Source organism: Rattus norvegicus, chromosome 18 (genome assembly GCF_021556685.1).
Source record: "Rattus norvegicus strain SHRSP/BbbUtx chromosome 18, alternate assembly SHRSP_T2T, whole genome shotgun sequence".
Lineage (NCBI taxonomy): Eukaryota > Metazoa > Chordata > Mammalia > Rodentia > Muridae > Rattus > Rattus norvegicus.
This window is the reverse complement of record NC_141551.1, coordinates 34,016,974-34,037,276: the sequence shown is the minus strand read 5'-3', so window position 1 is coordinate 34,037,276 and position 20,303 is coordinate 34,016,974. Positions and strand designations below refer to the sequence as shown.

At 43.7% G+C, this 20,303-nt stretch overlaps 1 protein-coding gene across 2 annotated transcripts in view; it reads left to right on the top strand.

Moving 5' to 3' along the window:
- Positions 1-3,495: 3,495 nt before the first annotated feature.
- Positions 3,496-20,303, top strand: part of Prelid2 (PRELI domain containing 2) — an 86,956-nt gene continuing 70,148 nt past the window's right edge. Inside the window, exons 1-3 of one of the 2 annotated variants that reach the window (XM_087593502.1) lie at positions 3,496-3,535; positions 17,481-17,538; positions 19,908-19,981. In XM_087593502.1, coding sequence (XP_087449628.1) covers positions 17,493-17,538; positions 19,908-19,981 — 120 coding nt within the window. In that variant the 5' untranslated portion in view covers positions 3,496-3,535; positions 17,481-17,492. Of the gene's footprint in view, positions 3,536-3,653; positions 3,765-17,480; positions 17,539-19,907; positions 19,982-20,303 lie in introns of those variants that run through there. The other variant, NM_001271333.1, reaches the window with a different exon arrangement.

Here is a 20,303-nt window from a genome sequence, read left to right as displayed (position 1 = left end):
GTTTTACCTATGTGGTTCAATATGAATCTGCAGGTGAGAGTGCCTCACTGGTGTAATAACGGCACGGCATTATGGGGATAACCAACTGCTTTCTGATTATCATTGAGGCCCGCTTCAGAGGAGGGGATTCATTTCTGGTACTGTAGATCCGGCCAAAAACTATGACTGGGGAAGTCATAGGCTCTAGTTAGGAAACTACTATTGTTGTTTTGCTAAATGAACACAGTGTCAAGCTGCCGTCTAAATATTTATGTTTACAGTAATAGAATAATGCTACTCTCAGCTTTGGTCAGAGAAGCTTCTGTTGGAAGTGGGTGACAGTTAATGCAAAGGCTCATAACTGGTCGAAGTGTTGAGAATAAGTGACCCTTGAGTGCTCAGCCTTAGTCTTGATGTTTATGTTACCCCCTCCAAAACCCAGGAAGAGATGGATGAAAGAGTATGGGAATCGCAGAATGGCGAGAAGTCCTAAGAAACAGTTTTCTGGATACATTATAGCTGTTGCAATCACAAAAAGAAGATTTGACTATTTGCACAAGACATACTCAGACTGGGCCTGTAGACATCCCATCATGGACAGAGGAGGGAACCGTGAGTTCCTTTTCCTGCATGAGGAAATATTAGCAACTAATGGTTGCTGGGGCTCAGGGATAGTCATTTTCTTTAGTGGTGTGGCTGTTGGTTGGTCGTCCATTCTCCAGTTAATGACTTCCTATTCAAGCTCATGCCACTAAAACTAATTAGGTTCAGTTCCCTCCCCCACCCCTGGTGACACCAATAGAACCATGCAGTTGAAAGTGGGAAGAAGGGGGGGATTCTGTGGGACTGGGGAGGAAAGACGGTCATGAGTGGTGAAATGACCAAAGTATATACTCACAGGAATTGCCAAATGAAGAAAGTCATAAGCAACAAAGAAATTAGAAATGGACAGGTGATGGTAGAGCACTCCTTTAATTCCAGCACTCTGGAGGCAGAGGCAGGTGGATCTCTGAGATCGAGCCAAGCCTGGTCACAGCACAAGTTCTAGGATGTCCAGGGATACACAGAGAAACCCTGTCTCAAAACAAACGAACAAAAAAACCCCACAGAACAATACAACAACAAAACCAAAATAGAATGAAAGAAAGAAGGAGAAATGAAACAAGCTAGGAGAATAAAGGGGAGACAGGAGAGGGGTAAAGGAGGGGGGTCAGGGAGATATAGAAGGTATGCTCACTTTATGATACATACTTGTATGACAATGGCCTTATGTAATACAATACTGTGCATAATGAGCATATCAATGAGAAATTAAAAGAAGAAAAACAATGATCATATTCTTGTTATACAAGCTATTCAACCGGAATATGAGGGACTTGTAAAACATAAGCCACAAAGAATTAATTACGGAACCTAGCAGTTTTGTCACTGGGAATTTGATAAGTGTAGTTTGATGGTGGAGGACAAAGCTATGGGAAAGGTTTCACGATATCACAGATTTGTCTCTCCCCTGAGGAGTACATTGGAGGCGAGATGTCTGGACAGATACAGGGGTTAACACTGATTTGTTTGTTTTGTTGTAGGGTGAAAGAAATCACAGTGTTCTTGTGTGCTGGGTGTAATGATGTCCTAAGTATGGGTGCTGATGATGTGGGAAAGAGGAGGGCCATTGCTAGAGAGAGCCCTCAAGTAGGAAAGAAGGTAGGAGGTTTCAGTGATGTGCTGGGATTGGCTGTGAACATGGCCATCACTAAACATTAAGCATTATACAGTTATACTTAAGAAATTATATTCTAAAAGATAGTAAGTATTCAAGATGTATCATTTCCTAATGATATCACTAGTCTTTTATCTATGCTGAGGTTACTTTTGACTAGCCCTATGTAGATATTTTGCTGGTCCTGTGTTCTATTCCCAACTCTATAGTGAGATTAGCTTTAAACACAGTAGTATTCTCACCACAAAAACTGGCAGCTTAGTGGAAAATTACAATCTGTTTGATTTGCCTTGTAAGGGAAGGAGTTTGTAAAGCATTTGTCTGTCCATCTTGCTTTTGGAAGCCAAGTGAACAGATGGTCCTTAAACTAAGCTCAGAGAATTCACCTACCAGGACGAGGTGAAATGCTTCTATTTCTGAGTGAGGAGGACATCTATGTTTTGGCCTGGCAACAGGGCTGGGGAAGACAGCAATGGAAGCCTGAGATGAGGGAGTGTCTAAGAACAGGTAGATTAGAGACATTTTGTAAGTTGATAGACCATTGGACAGACACCATTCAAAGGCTCTTGGAAGGAGCCAAGGGTGCATAACTTAGTTATAAAAGTGCTTGCCTAGGGGTTGGGGATTTAGCTCAGCGGTAGAGCGCTTGCCTAGAGAGCGCAAGGCCCTGGGTTCGGTCCCCAGCTCCGGAAAAAAAAAGAAAAAGGAAAAAAAAAAGTGCTTGCCTAGTAAGCAGAAGCCCTGAGCCTGATCCCAGCACCACATAAAAAATGATAAAAAATTGAGTGTGGTCATGCATATCTGTAAACCCAGCCGGTAATTTCTCTGGAGGTGGAAGCAGAAGAACCAGAAATTCAAGGTAATCCACTAATAAATCGAGGTTATATGAGACCCCTCTTTAAAAAAAAAGCTGGGGGCAGGGAGAGAACAACCCAACACACACACAGACACACACAGACACACACAGACACACACACACACACACACACACACACACACACACACACACACACACACACACACAGGAAATGGGGGAGGGAAGAGAAAAGACCCGTTGAGGTTGGTGGTTTTTGAGGTCTGACAACAAATGGCGCAGGCAAATGTAGATGCCAACACCTCAGGGAATGTCCATGTTTAACCTTGCACCAACACGTCCTAGGTCCTGGGACTTTATTTTGCTGTATTATTGAGTGGGTGTCAAATCCCATGCCTTACTCCCTTTACCCAGGGACCAGCTGAATTTGCTGCTGAATCTACAGCCTCTGGCACACAGCACGCGCGTGCGCAGAAGTAGGTGAATAACTTAGGGAAGAAATGTAACATTTGCTGCTTCTAGCAACAGTTGCTCTTTGGAGGAAAGAAAACACAGTTCTTCTGTATCTTTTTTCTTGCTGACTGCTGCTTAACCTTAATCCAGGAACTTCCTAGAGTTGAATAACTCTTTCCTAGACTGTTCTGGGAGAAGGGCAGTTTCCTGTAGGCCAGAGGCCCAGCCCCGTGCTTCAGGCAGCCATCCAGACCCCCGAAGTGTGCGGTTGCTGGCCTTTGTCTCTCTGGACTTCTCAGCGCAGGGCTGTAGCACCACACCCGTAGTTTCAGGGTGGTGGCTTACCTGTTTATTATATCTTATTTCTATCTGGTTGTCAACAGAGGATAATTCTGTGACCTCCGGCAGTGGTGGTTTGGAATTCTGGCTGCAAATCGCAGTGTTGCGGCGTGTAACTGGGTGGCTCAGAGACAGGGAGTTATCTGCAGGCGTGGCCAGGGAGGGAACGTGGGCGTTGACACACTTTCCAGTCGCTGGGGTCTGGGGCGTCCCGGGCGACAGCTTTATAGGACGTAAGTGAAAGGGGACGTGGGTGTGAACTATAGCCTTGTCTCGGAGGAGGACAATAAAGTTTGAGAAGTTTGAAGAGGGGAGAGAAAGTGAACGCCCCTTTGGCTGAGGGGTGTGGCCGGAGCTCGGCGAGGAGACCGAAGGCGGGTGCATGACATGGGGGTCACCGTGGACGTGCACCAGGTGTTCCAGTACCCCTTCGAGCAGGTGGTCGCTTGCTTCCTCCGAAAGGTACCAGTCCCTCTGACCTGGGAAGTGTGCCCGCTGCGGAGAGCCTGAAGTGCCCCCCGCCTACGTCGCGTGGTGACCGGACCCAATCCTCAGGGGTCTAGAGTCACCCTCCGAGTCCCCCTCCTGCGCGCGTGCTGCTCCCGGGATGTGCAGGACAAGGGTGGAGGCGGGTTTCCTCGAAGGCTGCTCACAGGGATGAGCGAAGGGCGCCGTGCATGGCATCACGTCCACATGCCTCCCTCCTCAGGCAGAGAGTGTGGGCTCCGGTGGCCTTCCAGGATGGACTGTCTAGACCTGCTTTCTAGTTTATGTCCCACTCTTTAAACGCTAATGCATGCCTTTGAAACTGTGATCTCGCTAGACTCTCGGGTGTTACTCTACTGTTTCAAGACTTTCTCTTAACTAAATAGCGGTGGGACTCCCCGCAGAGCTCACCCTCTCTGGACCTTAGTTTGCTAATCTGTAGTGTGAGAAAAACAGTGCACACTCCCAGGGTTGTCGTGAGGATTTAAGTGAAATATTAATAGGGAGTGTTTATCACAGGATTGATGATTGTAAGGGCTCAGAAATACTGCTGTTTCAACTATTGTTGTTATGGGATTCCATGGCCCTCATAATGGAGGCTCTTTCTAAGAACTGTGCCTCCGGCTAACAGTAAAATGAAAAACATCCCTAAGAACTAGTTGTCACCAGGCCTGGGAGGCGGGACCCTGAACTCGAATCTGTTTTTGGTTCAGTTAGGTCTCTGGGTGACTCTGGTCAGAGGAAATCTGTCTAGCCTAGAAGTTAAACTGAGGAGGGGCTGTGAAGATGGTCAGCTGGGACCTCCCATTACAAGAGGAGCCTCCATTCCTTGTATCTGCTAGGTCCTTCTCAGCAAAAGTCTCACGAATGAATGAGTGAATCTGGTGTACACTCTGCCGTAGATCAGGCTTCTAAGCACATAAAAGGAACGGCTGACACCCCATGCTTTGATCAGACTCACAGTTTGGAGTGTGGGTCCCCAGTGTGTTTTGTGTTAGTCGACTTTGCCCTGTGATGGATGTCTGGGATAACAAGGAGATAGTTATCTATATTGGCTCACTGCTACGAGGGATCCCATTCATAGTTACTTTGTTCTAGTTTGTTTTCTCTTCTTGCCATAGAACATTGGCCAAAGGCAGCTTTGGGAGGAAGGGGTTTATTTCAGCTTACAGGCTATTCATTGCATGAAGTCAGGGGTGGGAGCAAAAGGCAGGAACAGAAGCAGAGACCATGGAGGAGTCTGCTTTCCTGGCCTTGCTCAGTTAACTTTCTTCCAGTCTCCTGCAACAGCTCATGAAGCTGAACATTCTGCCTTTTCCGGCCCCAAACCCCAAAATCTATACAGAATTTTCCCCACAGACAACAAGGTCAGGTCAACCACAACCACAGCACTATCCCACTGTTCGGTACCAATTTCTGTCCTAGTTTGCTTGCTGTGATAAAATACTGACCAAAAAGCAAGTTGAGGCAAGGGTTTAGTTTATTTTACTTCTGCCAGGTCATTGTTGAGGGGAGTCGAAGCAGAAACTCAAGGCAGGGACCGGGAGGCAGGAAGTACAGCACAGGTCACTGTGGAGCACTAGGTCATGGGGGACATTGCTGGTTTGCTCTCCGTGCCTTGCTCATTCTGCACTGGGGAGGTACCACTCACACTGGCTTGGTCTCTCCCACATCAGTCATTAATCAAGAGCCTTCCAATATGCATACAGGCTAGTCTGATGGATGAAATTCCTCAGTTGAAGTTCTTTCTTAACAGCTGATGCTACTTTGTCTCAATCTGACAAGAAATAACCAGCCCAGCTGCCCTGCCACTCTGGGCCTGTGGAAAGGCAGAACGTCTCACTGTGGGAACCTGTGGTAGAGTAAATCTGCTGAAGTCTGAGCCAAGGAGCAAAGCAGAAAGGTCAGATGAGCTGCAGCTCCATAATCCAATTCAAGGGTGTATACCAATGCCTAAAGATCTCTTCCCACAATTCTCCACCTATTCAAGCATCTACCACTTCCCAGTAGGGTTGCCCTGGGACCTAACCATTAACTTATTCCTTGGGGAATATTCAAGATGGAGATTGCAGCACCATTGCCACCTGGGAAAAAGGACCGTTATCCTGAAAAGGAGACCTCTGCCTTCTCAGAATGGGAGAGAACACACTTTGTCTAGGCTTCGCTGACCATCTCCTCCCTCCTCCCTGCCCCTTTCAACTCGCCTTGGGCAGATCTCCCTTTGCAAAGCCACACATACAACACCACACATTTTCTTCTTTGTAATACACTCCCTCCTACATATCAGTTTCAAGTAAAGGTGATGGGTTTTAGAGAGTGAGACCAACATTAATAAATGATGATGAGGTTGGCGTCATTTCAATGGGTGATGCGTACTTCACACAAGGAGCATACGGGATGGTGGGGGTCAGAACAGCTATAGCAGTCCCACGTGGAGGCTTTTGTAGGTAGGCTTTCTCAGTAAGGCGACACTAATAGGTTTGCTGAAACATGAAGAGGAGTTTTCTAGGCAATCTCTCTCTCTCTCTCTCTCTCTCTCTCTCTCTCTCTCTCTCTGTTTATACACATTTGCTCTGTATAATACAGTATTATTTCTACTCTTCCGAGCAGGCTAAGAAGTCATCATAACTGACTCACTTACGTTGCGGGGAAACAGGCTCAGAGAAGTCTAACTGTTCCAGCGCCCCCAGCTAGTAGGTCGGAGAGCTAGGATCTCAGCTCATCTGAATCTAAAGCCCATGGCTCACCAGCAGACTGTGCTTCCACCTCTGCACACAGGGGCCATTCAAGAGATTCTGAGACAGGGCTCAGCTTTGCTGGGAATACTGCCCCTCAGTTCATTTGCCTCTCATGGTTTGCTTATCAGGGTGGACTCTGCACCTAATGTGCTGCTTAGCTTAGGTGTGCGCGGGTGGGACTCAGTATTTGCTAGTCATTTCTGTGCAACAAATCACTCTAAAACTTAGTGGCCTTGCTTGGTGACAGGCTTTTAATTCTAGTGATTCTGTGGGTTGACTGAGCTCATGTGGTTGGATTTAGTGTAGTGTGGTTGAAGTAATTTATATAAGAACATTCAGTATCTGATGCCATTCTTATAAGATAGTCAGCTAAGTGCTTGGCATGTTTGAGAACTATGGAAGGACCCAGGTGTGGTGGCTCATGCCTGTATCCCAGGTCATGGTGAGTCTGAGGTAGGATGATTAGCAGTTTGTAGCTAGCCTGGGCTACATAGCTAGACTCTGACCCAGAAAACCCAAAACCAAACAAATTAAACTAAAATATTAACAGAAGGGAATTCCTGTGGGCAGCCATTACGACCATGAATTATGAGTGCAGTATTTGGTCATGACTAAAAGACCTGGGTCTTAAAATCTTTCCAATCCTTTTTTGAATGGTCCCTCTGAGCCATGGTGTGGTGTGGTGTGGTGTGTGTGTGTGTGTGTAATATTGATGTTCACTCCACAGTCTCTTATTCTGCACTTTGACTAGTTGTAACTTTCTCTAATAGCCACCATCTACTTCACAAAACATTTCCCCATGATGTCAGAGAGCTGTTAGACAGCATTGTAGCATGGAGGGCAAAGGGTTCGTGAGCCTTCACTCCTAACTGTCACCTATGGACAGTGTACAGCTTCTCAGAGAGAGAGTTAGTTTTCTTTAAGAGTGTAGCTCCTCGTAGGTCTACCATTCTCCAGTGGATAGCCCCACACTTAGAACTGTATGGACGGCATAGCTTAGAGTTGATGTGATATTAAATAATGATGATGATGATGCTAATAATAATAATAATAATAATAATAATAATAATAATGACATGAAGTGGAGGTAGATAGGAAGGTGGGTGTGGGTCTGGAAGGAGTTAAGGGAAGGAGTCGAGAGTGAATATGGTCAAAGTACGTTGTGTGAGAATCTCAAAGAATTAATACAAGTATTTATATCTTAAAAAAGGAATTGCGGGCTGGAGAGATGGCTCAGCGGTTACGAGCACTGACTGCTCTTCCAGAGGTCCCGAGTTCAAATCCCAGCAACCACATGGTGGCTCACAACCATCTGTAATGAGATCAGATGCCCTCTTCTGGTGTGTCCGAAGACAGTGACTTATATATAATAAATAAATAAATCTTTAAAAAAAAAAAAGGAATTGCTTCCTCTGAGTACACATGGCTCACTGATGCACCCGCATAGCACAGGAGCCCCTGTGCACTGAGCAGCATGTACGCCTGTGTAGACAATCTCCTTTTCTCCTCTGTTAGTGATGATGCTACCGTCTTCTAGATTTCTTGTGAAGATCAGAAATGCAACAGATCTACAGGCATGTGCTTTCGATAGGGCCTATGGTAGTAAGTTGTATTTTGGGCAAAATATGCTTTAAATAATTTTAGACCGTGTGATGATACTTTAAAAAAATGACAATTAAAAAAATTGAGCAGAAGAGACAGTCATGTGAGAAGTTCTCCGGACGTTTAATCGGATTTTGCCCTACAGTGGGCAAGGCTGCTTTAGAACTGAGGACATTGTGTTTTAAATAGCATCTACTGCTCTGTGGCTTTTGGTATGTGCAGATTCGCCTCGAGTTCCAATTCAGTACTATTTTTAAAACCCAAGGAATGCCTGATCTCCTTACACCTGTCTGTTGGCTTCTGAGGGCAGAACATTAGCTGCATGCTGTGAGTGGTACCTAGAAAACGGAGGCTACAGTCTTATCAGTGGAGTACAGGACTCCTTCTCCTCATGGAAGAGTGCTGACTCTGCATGGCTCCTTCAGATGCTATGCTATGCTTCCCATAACTGCAGCAGTGGCTGCACAGTGTCCTTGCATTCCTGGCTCCCCTCTTTGTATAATTCTACCTTTTCTTTCTTTTTTTCTTCTCCTTTCTTTCTAGGGAGTGGCACTATTTGAAAGGATTAGAAAGATTAGGAGTGGCTTTGAGGAAGTGTTTTATTCAGGGTATGCTTTGCTTTGAGGTTTCAAAAGCCCATGCCAAGCCAAGTCTCTCTCTCTCTCTCTCTCTCTCTCTCTCTCTCTCTCTCTCTCTCTCTCAATGTTTTCAAGAGTTTTTTTTTTTTTCCTGTGTAGCCTCCAGCTGTCCTGGAACTCTCTCTCTTTGTAGACCGGGTCTGGCCTTGACCTCAGAGATATGCCTGCCTCTGCCTTGTGAATGCTGGGATTAAAGGCATGTGTGTGACCGCCACCCAGCTATACAATTCTTACCTCTCTAGCACTCATCAGTTAGTGTATTTTCCTTTCAACTGACTAAAAATCATCTTGGGAAAGAACACAAAGTTGTTTGGACAAGTGTGGAAGCCTAGAAGACACCTCTTTGTGGAGGCTTGTGTAGGTCTTTTTGATGGATGTGTCTCTGATATGCTAAGAGAATTCCTTACATGTCGAATGCCTGGAATTTAAAGTCATTACTAAGGATGCATGGGAGCTGTGGTGATGAGTGGGTCTCCATGTTGGTCCGAATGAGTGCAGAGAGCTTGAGGTTTCTCACCGTGGACTTGCTTAGGCTGGTTTTGCTCTTTGCGAATGTGGGCAAACTCCATGGGGATCTGTGTCAGTTGTTTCTGTTGTACCCTAAGTGCACTGGACAGGCTCTAGAACACAGGGAACACTCAGCAAACCCCTGTTCCATGAGGAAAGCTCACCTGCCTGTGGTTTGTGAAAAGCTCTCAGGGAGAACTTTCCCTCGGGATGGAGATCCTCTAACTCCAAAGACCAGACCGAGACACCACAGGATGCAATCAGCAAGAGGATTTGGTTTATTGTCGGGATACACAGGCACAGGCACCTGCGGGCGCTTCAGTCACTCGGGGGACTGGCGCGCCCCACGGAACCAAGGATGGGCTTTTATAGGATTTTGGGGAGCAGAAGCAAGCATATAGAAGCAGATGCATGGTTACAGGGATATAATTGGTGGATTCTAATATGGCAAGGGTTTAGCCCGGGGGCAAGTTTCTTAGCTACCTTCTTGGAACATAACGACTGACTCGGCCCCCCACCAGGGTGTGGGACCTCTCCCGGGGCTTTTTTTTCATTGTCAGGTGCTCAACCGAAGTCGTCCTGTTGCCAGGCCTTCAACCAAACACATCCTGCTTGGCAGCCGCTGTGTACTCAGTGTTCTAACCTTTCCCTGAACCAGTCATCTTAAGTACAGCCTTGCAAAATGGCGTTACTGCTGCTAAGCTGGGGTCTTTCAGTTTGCAGTATGTAATTTTACACTAAAGTTACTATTTGAGAATCTGAGGCAGGAGGATTGCTTGAGCTCAGAAGTTTGAGGTCAGCATGGGCAACACAGTGAGCCGCCCTCTGACCATTTCACAAAACGAAACAAACCAAAACCCCGAGAGAGGAAAGCCAACACAGGAACGTGTACTTTCTGGATTACTGTAATAAAAAAGAGTAAAATAAATTTTTACTTCCACTCATGACCTAAGGCTTTATTTATTCCAGTGGCGTGCTGCGTGGAATGGGTCGGTGTTTACCCGTAAGCTTATAAAATGGATTTATGAATGGCCATTTCCATTTAGAGTAGAAAGCTGATTGGATAATTAATAATGCTTCCTTCTGATCCCATCTTCAGTCTCTTGCAGACCTGACATTTACATGTGTAGAACATTTTTCCCCACGGAGCTCCAGGGGTACTTAGGGAGGATCTATGTGCATTTCGCAGTGGAATGGGGGTTTGGTTAGATGTTAGGCCTTAGTGTGTGCAGAGCTGACAGATGCTCTTTATCTCATGCTGTGTTGCACTTTTCATCTTCCACCCTAGGCTCTCCTGAAAGCCGAGGTGTGGCATGTGAGGAGCATGGCTCTCATGTCAGGGTGCAGTGTGCACAGTTGTGGGGGTGGGGACAGGTGAGTTCATAGTTCTGTGCCTCAGTTTCCTTGTCTGCAGAATTAGAGGAATAGCTAACTTGTAGGGTTGTCGGGGGACATTAATTAACATATGCACTTCCATGAAAGCACCTACCTTACTGCTGGGGCATGGTAAGTGCTTTGAAAGCACTTGCTGAATTCTAGCGAGTTTTATGTTTGTCCAGGAATGGGAAACCGAAAAGCTGGGGGAAGCAGTCTGCAGAAATCTTTACTAACTTAGAACAATAAGGGAGAAGGTGAGCATGAATAATGTGCACATCTGAATGATAAATTATTTTTTAAGTGCAATTTAAATTTTAAAGTGTGCTTAGTAACTCATCCAGTAGAGGATGTGGCTTTGTGTCTGAAAGAAGATTTTTTATCTATCAAAGTGCTAATAGCTACATATTCATTATATGCCTATTAATTGGTATTCATGCTAAGTCTGTGCACCCTTTGACAATAAATAAAACAAGACCTTGTCCTGAAGGTGCTTTCTGCCAGGTGGAGCAGAGAGGAATGTATAGATTATTGTGCCAAGCTTTCTCAGGGTAATATACAGACATATAGTGTGGGGCAAGGAACATTTGTTAAAATTGCATCTTCCTATGTAGCCCAGGCTGGCCTTGAGCACTTTGATGCTCCTCCCTCAGCCTCTCCAGTTCTGCAATTATGGGCATGACGACCACGCCAGGCAGATCAAAGGAGTGTTGATTAATTGAAGACTCATTTGATCTTGGTAATAAGTCAACTTCACTTTTCTTCCGGAGTGAGCAGCTTTATGGAGACCATGGAAAGGTTGGGCAGTGTATGGTGATGTCTCTGTATAACTGAGCATGCAGCAAGGCCCTTTGTATGTGTTTGGAAGCAGCTGGGTAGCAAATCCCCTAATAGTGTATTGAGCAGATATGCAGATGCCAGTGAACCAGGAGTACTGCAGTTCCTCATTCTTTGTGCTTTCTCAGATAACCCTATTCAAAAGAGGGCCCACAGTGACTCCTGTGAAGGCACTGACTGAGGAGAAGGGTCCTGTTCAAAAGTCAGGTGTTGACCTCTCAACTTTTCAGATAGCTGATATTTTAATAACTTCCTGCTCTTAAGAGTGTGCTTTCTGAATGATGAACTTTCCCTTAGCAAACAAATGTAGAGGCTTAATCTCCATAAAGCTCCACCGTGTGTGTGTGTGTGTGTGTGTGTGTGTGTGTGTGTGTGTGTGTGTGTAAATAAAACATATACTAGATAGGAATATATATTATTCCTATAATAGATGGACTCAATTTCTTGACCTCTCCCTTTAATAATTATATATTTGCTTTAATGTATATTCTCTGAGCTTGGCATTTTGTGGCTTTTGGGCTCTTTATAAAAGTTTTTTTAATTAGCATATGTGTGTTTATGTAATGATGGGTTACATCACGACATTTGTACATTTGTACTTTGTATTTTTATCATGTTTAAACTCATTACCCTCTGTTGTTCCCCTTTCACTCCAGCTGATGCCCTTCACCGTGCCAACTAGTTCTTTTTTCAAGGTGTGTGAGAGAGGGGTAGGGCGTGGTCAGGGAGGTTAACTTCCTTTAAAGCTCCAGGGAAGGGCGTGTTGATAGGCCAGTGCTTTGCAGCTGCTGTGAGTTTAAGAGTGCAGCAGATATAGTATACTTAGGATACCTTGTTCTACAACATCCCACCCCTTTGTCCTCTCCTTATTCATACTCTTCTCTGAGTCTTGAAGGGGATGATATTAATGTCCTCTTTAGGGCTGAGCACTCCTCAGTCACTCAGTTACTTTGATCAGTTATAAGTTTCCTCAGTAACCACCACTTACTGCAAGAAGGGCCCTGCCCAAGCGTGGCGGCGCACAATCTGTGTGGGTAAACATAATTATTTAGAAGGCAATTTGGTAGAAAAAGCATATCCACTGAACAGTCCAACAGCAGTGCTTTTCCCATTAGGACCCATGGCCTATCCAGCCACAGGGCTTTGGCCAGGCTTACAGTACTGAGGACTCATTCTTTTTTGTGAAGCAGGTCTCAAGTCCAATCAGAAAGTGGTTGGTTACCTATCTTAGTTAGGGTTTTACTGCTGTGAGCAGATACCATGACCAAGGCAAGTCTTATCAGGACAACATTTAATTGGGGCTATTTTATAGGTTCAGAGATTCAGTCCATTATCATCAAGGTGGGAACATGGCAACATCCAGGCAGGCATAGTGTAGGAGTAGCTGGGAGTTCTACATTTTCATCTGAAGGTTGTTAGCAGAATACTGACTTCCAGGCAACTATGAGGGTCGTAAGCTCATGCCCACAGTGACACACCTACTCCAACAAGGCTATACCTTCTAATAGTACCACTCCCTGGGTCAAGCATATACAAACCATCACATTAACCGATAATGGGCTTGCCACCATTGCATTAGTGGGCACATCTTGCCTGGCAATTCAGTAGAATAGGATCCAAAGCTGAAGAAAATAACTGAGGGCAGTGTTTCCACAACCCCCTGTACACTGTGATGCCAGCCTCGGCATCACCTGTAGCTTGATTTCTCTGTGTCCTTACATCAGAGTATGTGCTGTTTTCATCAAGATGATCTTACCATCTAGTTCCCGTGGGCAGCCAACAACAGGAGCCCACTGTATTATTTTGAAAGCCCCTGAAAGATCATTGCAGGTAGTAGCCCAATCCCTGGAAATGGGATTTTCAATTAATAACCTGTGACTTCTAGGAGTAGCTTTGTCTACCTGCACAAGATACCTCCACTCAAATGGTTTCTGGACCCTTTTAATATGTAAAAAGGAAAATAGGAACAGATGGGCAAGAGCCTCAGGAGTGAGTGTGCATTTTACCTTTGTTAGTGTTGCGGTTGGGAAAGTTGTGTTGTTGGGAAGGGAAGGAGTGAGCCTGTTTATTCTATAAAGAAAGTAAAATCATAAATAAGATTTAAAAAATGAAGCCAAACATACCTTGAAAAATCCCTGGAGTCACTGATAAACTACAGTGCATCTGGCGTGTGTACGCCACCATCAAACCAGGCTCGATAGACAAGGCTTTCGGCAGAAACTGGGTCAACAGACCACATGGCTTCCAGGAGTGTCTGGTATGGAGTGGGGATGGGCAGGCTCATTTTTGTTTGTGTGCAGGATTTACACATGAGACTTTTAACAATAAGAGGCCATATCTTAATACCCATTAATATGTTTCCTGTTTGGAAGAGAACTAAATGGGATCATGTCAGGCAGCTGCTGGGTAACACACACAGGTGGGCACAGTATCGATCTGGATCTGGCTGGATCAATTCCATAGTCATGTGGTGTTTGAATAGGTGTCCAGAACTCCTGAGTGCCTACTTGATGCCTGCCCAGGCTGATGGGAAAAGCTCCCGTGGTGGTATTCAGAACTCTGAGCAGCTCTCCCTCACAGTATTCTCTGCTCTGTAGCAGGTTTTTGATACATTTTGTGTGTAAGGATAAAACATGATTATGTAGGGTACCACAAGATGGCATTCTATTATTCTAAGTAATGCCAGGTGGAGGGAGCCTTGGTTTAATACATTTTTAATTTCTGCAAAGAGTTAAAATATGGGCCATCCATGCCACAGTCTTTAGTTGTTTCACACAAACCTCTAATTTTTTTTTTTTTGTTGCCATTCTTCATGAAAACTCGAGGTTTATGTCTGTTAACTCCAGAAGCAGCCATCAGGGAAAATGACTTAAATTTTGCAAATGATATTTATTAGCATGAATAGTTCACGGTCTCTTGTGGTCAGCTATTAAAAGTCCCATTTCCTCTTGCTATTTGCAAGGACTACAAAGTGAGTGACCCTTAAGTGTTCACTGCTACCGTGTCTTCCACGGTTTTCCATTTCTGACCCTGCCTTATTTTCTCTTAAGCGCATCTGACATTTATTTACTGCTTTTGTTTCTTCAACTAATAGATGAATTTGTAAGGAGCTGCATAGTTTTCATGTCACTCCTACATCCTCAGTGTCTGAAACAGTATTTGGCATGCTATCTATCTATCTATCTATCTATCTATCTATCTATCTATCTATCTTATCTACCATTATCTATCTGTTTGTCTATCTATCTATCTTATCTACCATTATCTATCTATTTATTTATTTATCTATCTATCTATCTATCTATCTATAATCTATCTATCAATCATCTATCTATCTCTATCAGCTATCTACTTATCTATCAGTCATCTAATCTGTCTATTCATCTACCAATTATCTATCTTATCTACCTATCAATTATCTATCATCTATCAATCATCTATCTAATGTATCCATTTATTTATTCATCTGTCTCTCAGTTCATCTGTCTGTATATCTATCTGACTAATCACAGAAGACAAAGAGGGTCTTATTGTTTAAATGAATATCATTCCTTTCAGAAGGTAAATGTTAAAATTAAGTGAAAATGTGAAGCAGTATAGTTTTACCTGTAAAAGTTTCACTGACAATTTAGTGATATAATCAGAACTGAGGACGTTTTATTACTATACCTGTCTAGTGATACACTCTGTTTTTTTTCTTTCATAATTTACTTTAGTTATCTTCCTACAACTTACAGTGTGACTGTAACCTTTACTCAGAATGCATTTATGGATATTTAGTGAACATACTGGGATGCATTAAAGGAAGCAGTTACACTTTTTGTTAGTGTGAAAGGTTAATTCACATACCTGCCCACATGGTTTAGGGAGCTATGTGCAACTTACATGTCTCTGGTCCAGGACATCTCCTCTGTAGAGGAACCGAATCCCCAATTTATCCTCCTCTTACTAGCATGGATCTTTTGAGGGCTAATCTTCATGAAAGTAGTCTTTGTAATTTTGAGCCTTTCCTTCTAAGACTGAACTGCGTGAATAACATGCACAAATGCATCCCCCCCCTCCTTTTCCCATCTCCTCCTCCTTTTCCTCCTTCTGATAGGCAGGGTTTCCCTGTGTAGCCCGAAACTCACTCTGTAGACCAGGCTGGCTTCAGACTCACAGGATCACCACCACTCAGGCACCTTCATTCTTATTTTGGTTCTTTGAGACCCATACTGATAGTTTTATATTCTGTTTCTAAGGGTCTGGGAGTCCTGAAGCTCAAGTTTCTCCAGGCAAAGGGCTCCTTTCCCCACCTCAGCTTGAGCCTGGCTGAGGTGCTCAGTGTGTGACAGTGCCATTGGATCACAGGATAAAGCTGGGAACCTGGGGAAGAGCAGGGAGAGCCCAAGAGCATCAGGCTCCAGTTAGAAGCCACTTTATCTTGTGGCTTTGAGAGATTCCTGTTCTCCTTTTCCCTCCCTGCCAGCCTCCCTCCTCCCTCCCTCCATCTGAGGAATAGAAAGGTTAGGTTAAAGTAACTCTGAGGTGACTTCATGATGGATGTGGGGGCAGCCAGACAGTATCTGGGGTAAGTTACATTATTCCAGGTGCAGTAATTATTAGCTATTTTGAGCAGGGTATTTAGTTTTTCCTAGACTTATCTCTCATATGTAAAATAGAAAACAAACACCATATAATTTTATGCCATGTTTCTGAGAATAGACAGACAGTGTGTGTAAATTGACAAAGTTAGAAAATGGTAGCAATTATCAACCGTGGTGTATCTAACTTGTCTTTCAGGCCAATTTAATAAAAGAAGTAGAGCATTTATCAAATGTCTCCTATATCCTTCTATGCTAACACAATCACCAAGCCATCGTCAGGGCAGTAATAAAGGAATTCTCTTTGTGTTGGACTGGCCTGTCTAGTTCTCTGACTCCCATGGACCATCTGGGTACTGAAACAATCCAATTTTCATTCAGTTTCTACTTTTGAAAATTGGGGTTAATAATATTATGTAGTGTCCTCACAATAGAATAGCTGTTAGAATTAGACAGGGTGATATAATCAAGGTATTTAGCACAGGGAGCATGGTTTATGTTATCCTGGTTTTTTAATAATAATAATAATAATAATAATAATAATAATAATAATAATAATAATAAAAATTATCCTCAATCTCATCTCATTCTCATCTTTGCTCAGGGCTTAGATGGCATCTTCCTTTGGGACAGAGATGGCTCTTTGGTTGAGCACGCTTACTACTCTTGAAGGATCAGGTTCAATTCCCAGTACTGATGCGGTGGCTCATAATCAACTGTAACCTCAGTTCTGGGAGGTGGGGATCTGTTGCCCCCTGGTGTCCTCTTTGACACCAAGCACTCTGGCAGGCAAGACCCATGCACACAAAATTGAAGAAAACTTCCCTGGATTTCATGAATGCCTGCCTCACTTGTTTGAATCCAAGTGCTAAAACCAAGATCTTTGATTTAAAAGTGGATGTCTTAGTCAGGTTTTGTATTCTTGCATAAAACATCATGACCAAGAAGCAAGTTGGGGAAGAAAGGGTTTATTAAGCGTACTACACTTCTACATTACTGTTCATCACCAAAGGAAGTCAGGACTGGAACTCACACAGGGCAGGAACTGGGAGGCAGGAGCTGATGCAAAGACTGCTGCTTACTGGCTTGCTTCCCCTGCCTTGCTCAGCTTGCTTTCTTATAGAACCCAGGACTACTAGCCCAGGGACAGCACCACCAACACTGGGCTTTCCTACCCTTGATCACTAACTGAGAAAATGCCTTACAGCTGGTTCTCATGGAGGCATTTCTTCAAGGGAGGCTCCTTTCTCTGTGATAGCTCCAGCTTGTGTCAAGTTGACACACAAAACACTGGGTTTTCCTTGAGGTTTTCTGGAAGATATTTACTAGTCCTGCAGACAACCTGTCACTTCTATCAGCTAATTCATGTTGACAGAAGAGAATGCTAACTTTTCTTTATGTATTTTTGTTCAGTATCCGAACCCCATGGATAAAAATGTCATCTCTGTAAAAACTGTGGAAGAAAAGAAAGGTAAGTAAGTTCTCTGACTAAACTCTTACTTTAGTTAAGGTCCTTAAGTCTACCGACTTTGTAAAGGATGTATTTGTATGTGCATATGTGTGTTTGCGCCTGTGTGCATGTCCACTACATCTTAAGCAGGGCTCTGGTTACTTTCTAAATGACAGCTGATGGTAAGCCTGAGGCTGGGTGTAAGTGTACAGGTAACAATGGGTGCCAGCTCCCTACTTCATGGACTCATTCAACCTATAGAATAATGTTGAGGTAGGAATGATGGCTATTCCTCGTTAATGCAGAAGGAAACAAAAACATGGAGGGACCAGCCTGCCCAAACTCACTCAGCTGTATCCTTAACACACATCAACTCGTGGACGGTAAGACATTTGTATACAACACGGAGATGATGGTGGCTCATGCCTGTGATCCCAGCTATTGAGTGATGGAGGCAGGAGATCAGGAATTCAAGGCTACCTTGGAGTAATATATATATATATATATATATATATATTCATTATAGATGAGATGTTGACATAAAGTTCTTAGATTGTGGAACTGTAACTGTAGTTTGGCAATTATGGCCCATGCTGTTTGTTTTTTGTTGCCGAGTGGTTAGACACCCCTCTCCTCTGTTTGTATGCTACCAATGGCTGCTTCATCTGACTAACAGCAAGAGCTGGGTGTTTGCTGAGGAGGCATACAAAGAGGAATTATCTACTCCATGACCCCTTTCCGACAATGCTGACTGTGTTCCACAGGGACCTTTGGGACTTTTTGCATTCCCTTCCTAAGTTGTCACCATCAATTCTGGGACTTGAGAAGTTGGGGTGCCAGAAGCTCTGATGATGTGGACACTTGACAGGCAAGTGTGGAGACATCTAGACCCTGGCCCAGCATGCTCTTCAGCCTTAGAAGCCATGGGCTGTTACTGGTGGTAATATGGCCACAGCCTTCTCTGTGCTTCGTAAGCCCAAAACTGTCAGATTTATGGGGTTGCTTTCTGCATATCTGCAGGTATAGAAATAGATTGCTAAAAGGCATTTTCTCACATACCTGTATGCAGTGAGGGACAAGTTTGCTATCTGGCCTTAGAACTTTTTAAAGGCTCAAGGTCTTTATCTGTCAAGTGGGGAAACATAATCCTGTTTATTTAGATTGCTATGAGGACCAAACGAGACGATAAAGTCCATATTCTAGAGTGGCATAGAGTGCTGGTTGTGATTTTATGTTGTCAGCTTTGCCTCTGTTTTTTTCTTCTTCTTTTGTTTGTTTTAAGGACATAGTCTTGCTAGGTAGCCCTGGCTGACCTGAAACTTGCTATGTTCACTAGGCTAGCCTAGAACTCATAGAGAACCACCTGCTTCTGTCTCCTAGGGACTGGGATTAAAGGCATGTACCACCATGCTCGGAAGCTACTCGATTTTTAGTATATGTGTTGCTCACATTGGCTGAGATGACCAAAGTACTGCTTGGGGTGGAGCATTTGTTTCTTGCCAACAGGATCCTGGTGGTCAGGGTGTTTGTATCAGGGGCCAGGACAGCTGTAGTCAGAGTCTGGGAAGCCCTGCACTGTGACTGAGCCTTAATAATTCATAGAGAAATGGCAATGCTTCAGGCTATCTTTTTCTTTTCTTCTGTTTCCTTTTATTTTAACTCATTGTTGTCATTATTATGGGTAGTTTTAACATTCCTCTAGGATGATGCTCTGGTCACACGTTTTATTCCTCTATGAGAGAAGAATGTGACTTATGTAGTTAATTAAGTATACAGTTAGAAATCTGCGCCTGACACTGTGGTCCAGGATGTGGCAGAACCTGTTTCCATCTTCCTTGTTGTTGAGCAGGTGGCCATTGGCCACTGCTGCTGGACGCTTGACATTAGTCACTCAGAGTGGTGGCTCATTGGTGATTCATTTTTTCAGCTTTAGTATGTGTGTTCTGTGTTGTTCTATCTTTATTCCCTTAAGCATTTGAGATTTGGCTCAGAACACTGATCAGAAACAGAGAATGTTTTAAGAAAAGATTGATTTTACTTTGTATTGTGTTTATGGGTGTATGTCTGTGTGCGTATATGCGCCTGGGTGTAGGTGTCTGAGGAGATCAGATTGGAACCCTTGGGAGTGGAGGTATAGGAAATTGTGAGGTGCCTGAGGTAGATGCTTGGATCTGAACTTTGTTTATTTTGTGTAAGAACTGTAAGTAAGCACTCTTAACCAGGGAGTCATCTCTCCAGTCCCCGGAGAACTGAGTTTTATATTAAGCCTTATCTGTAAGAATTCTACATGCTGACAGTCTAAATTGAATTAAGAAGCTCTATGGACTCCTGGATAAGAATACATTTTACTTTTCTAATTATTTTTTGGCTATGAAATTTTCTTTTTCTAGATGAATCAACAGGACTCATCTATAGAAAGAGGATTGCTATCTGTCAGAATGTGGTTCCAGAAGTTTTAAGAAAGGTAAATTCATTTCAGAGTTTAATCACAGTGGATATAGAATTGAAGAACTTTAATAATCATAGAAAAAGACAGCTTTTTCTGATATGAAGTGGTGTTAGAATTTCTTGCTTCTCCAAATCTCATAGCTTGGTAGGGGAATATTTCTTCCATGTCCACCCTAGTTTTGGCAGATGTTGCATGATATGCTGTGTGTTGATTTCCATCCTTGGTGAATGTGGGGAGACTTGATGATTATTTTGTGGGTACTTTTGATGTCTTGAACGAAGTGTTTTCTTTTCTAGTCTGCCCATAATTGCCAATGGCCTTTAGGTAAGGACAATTA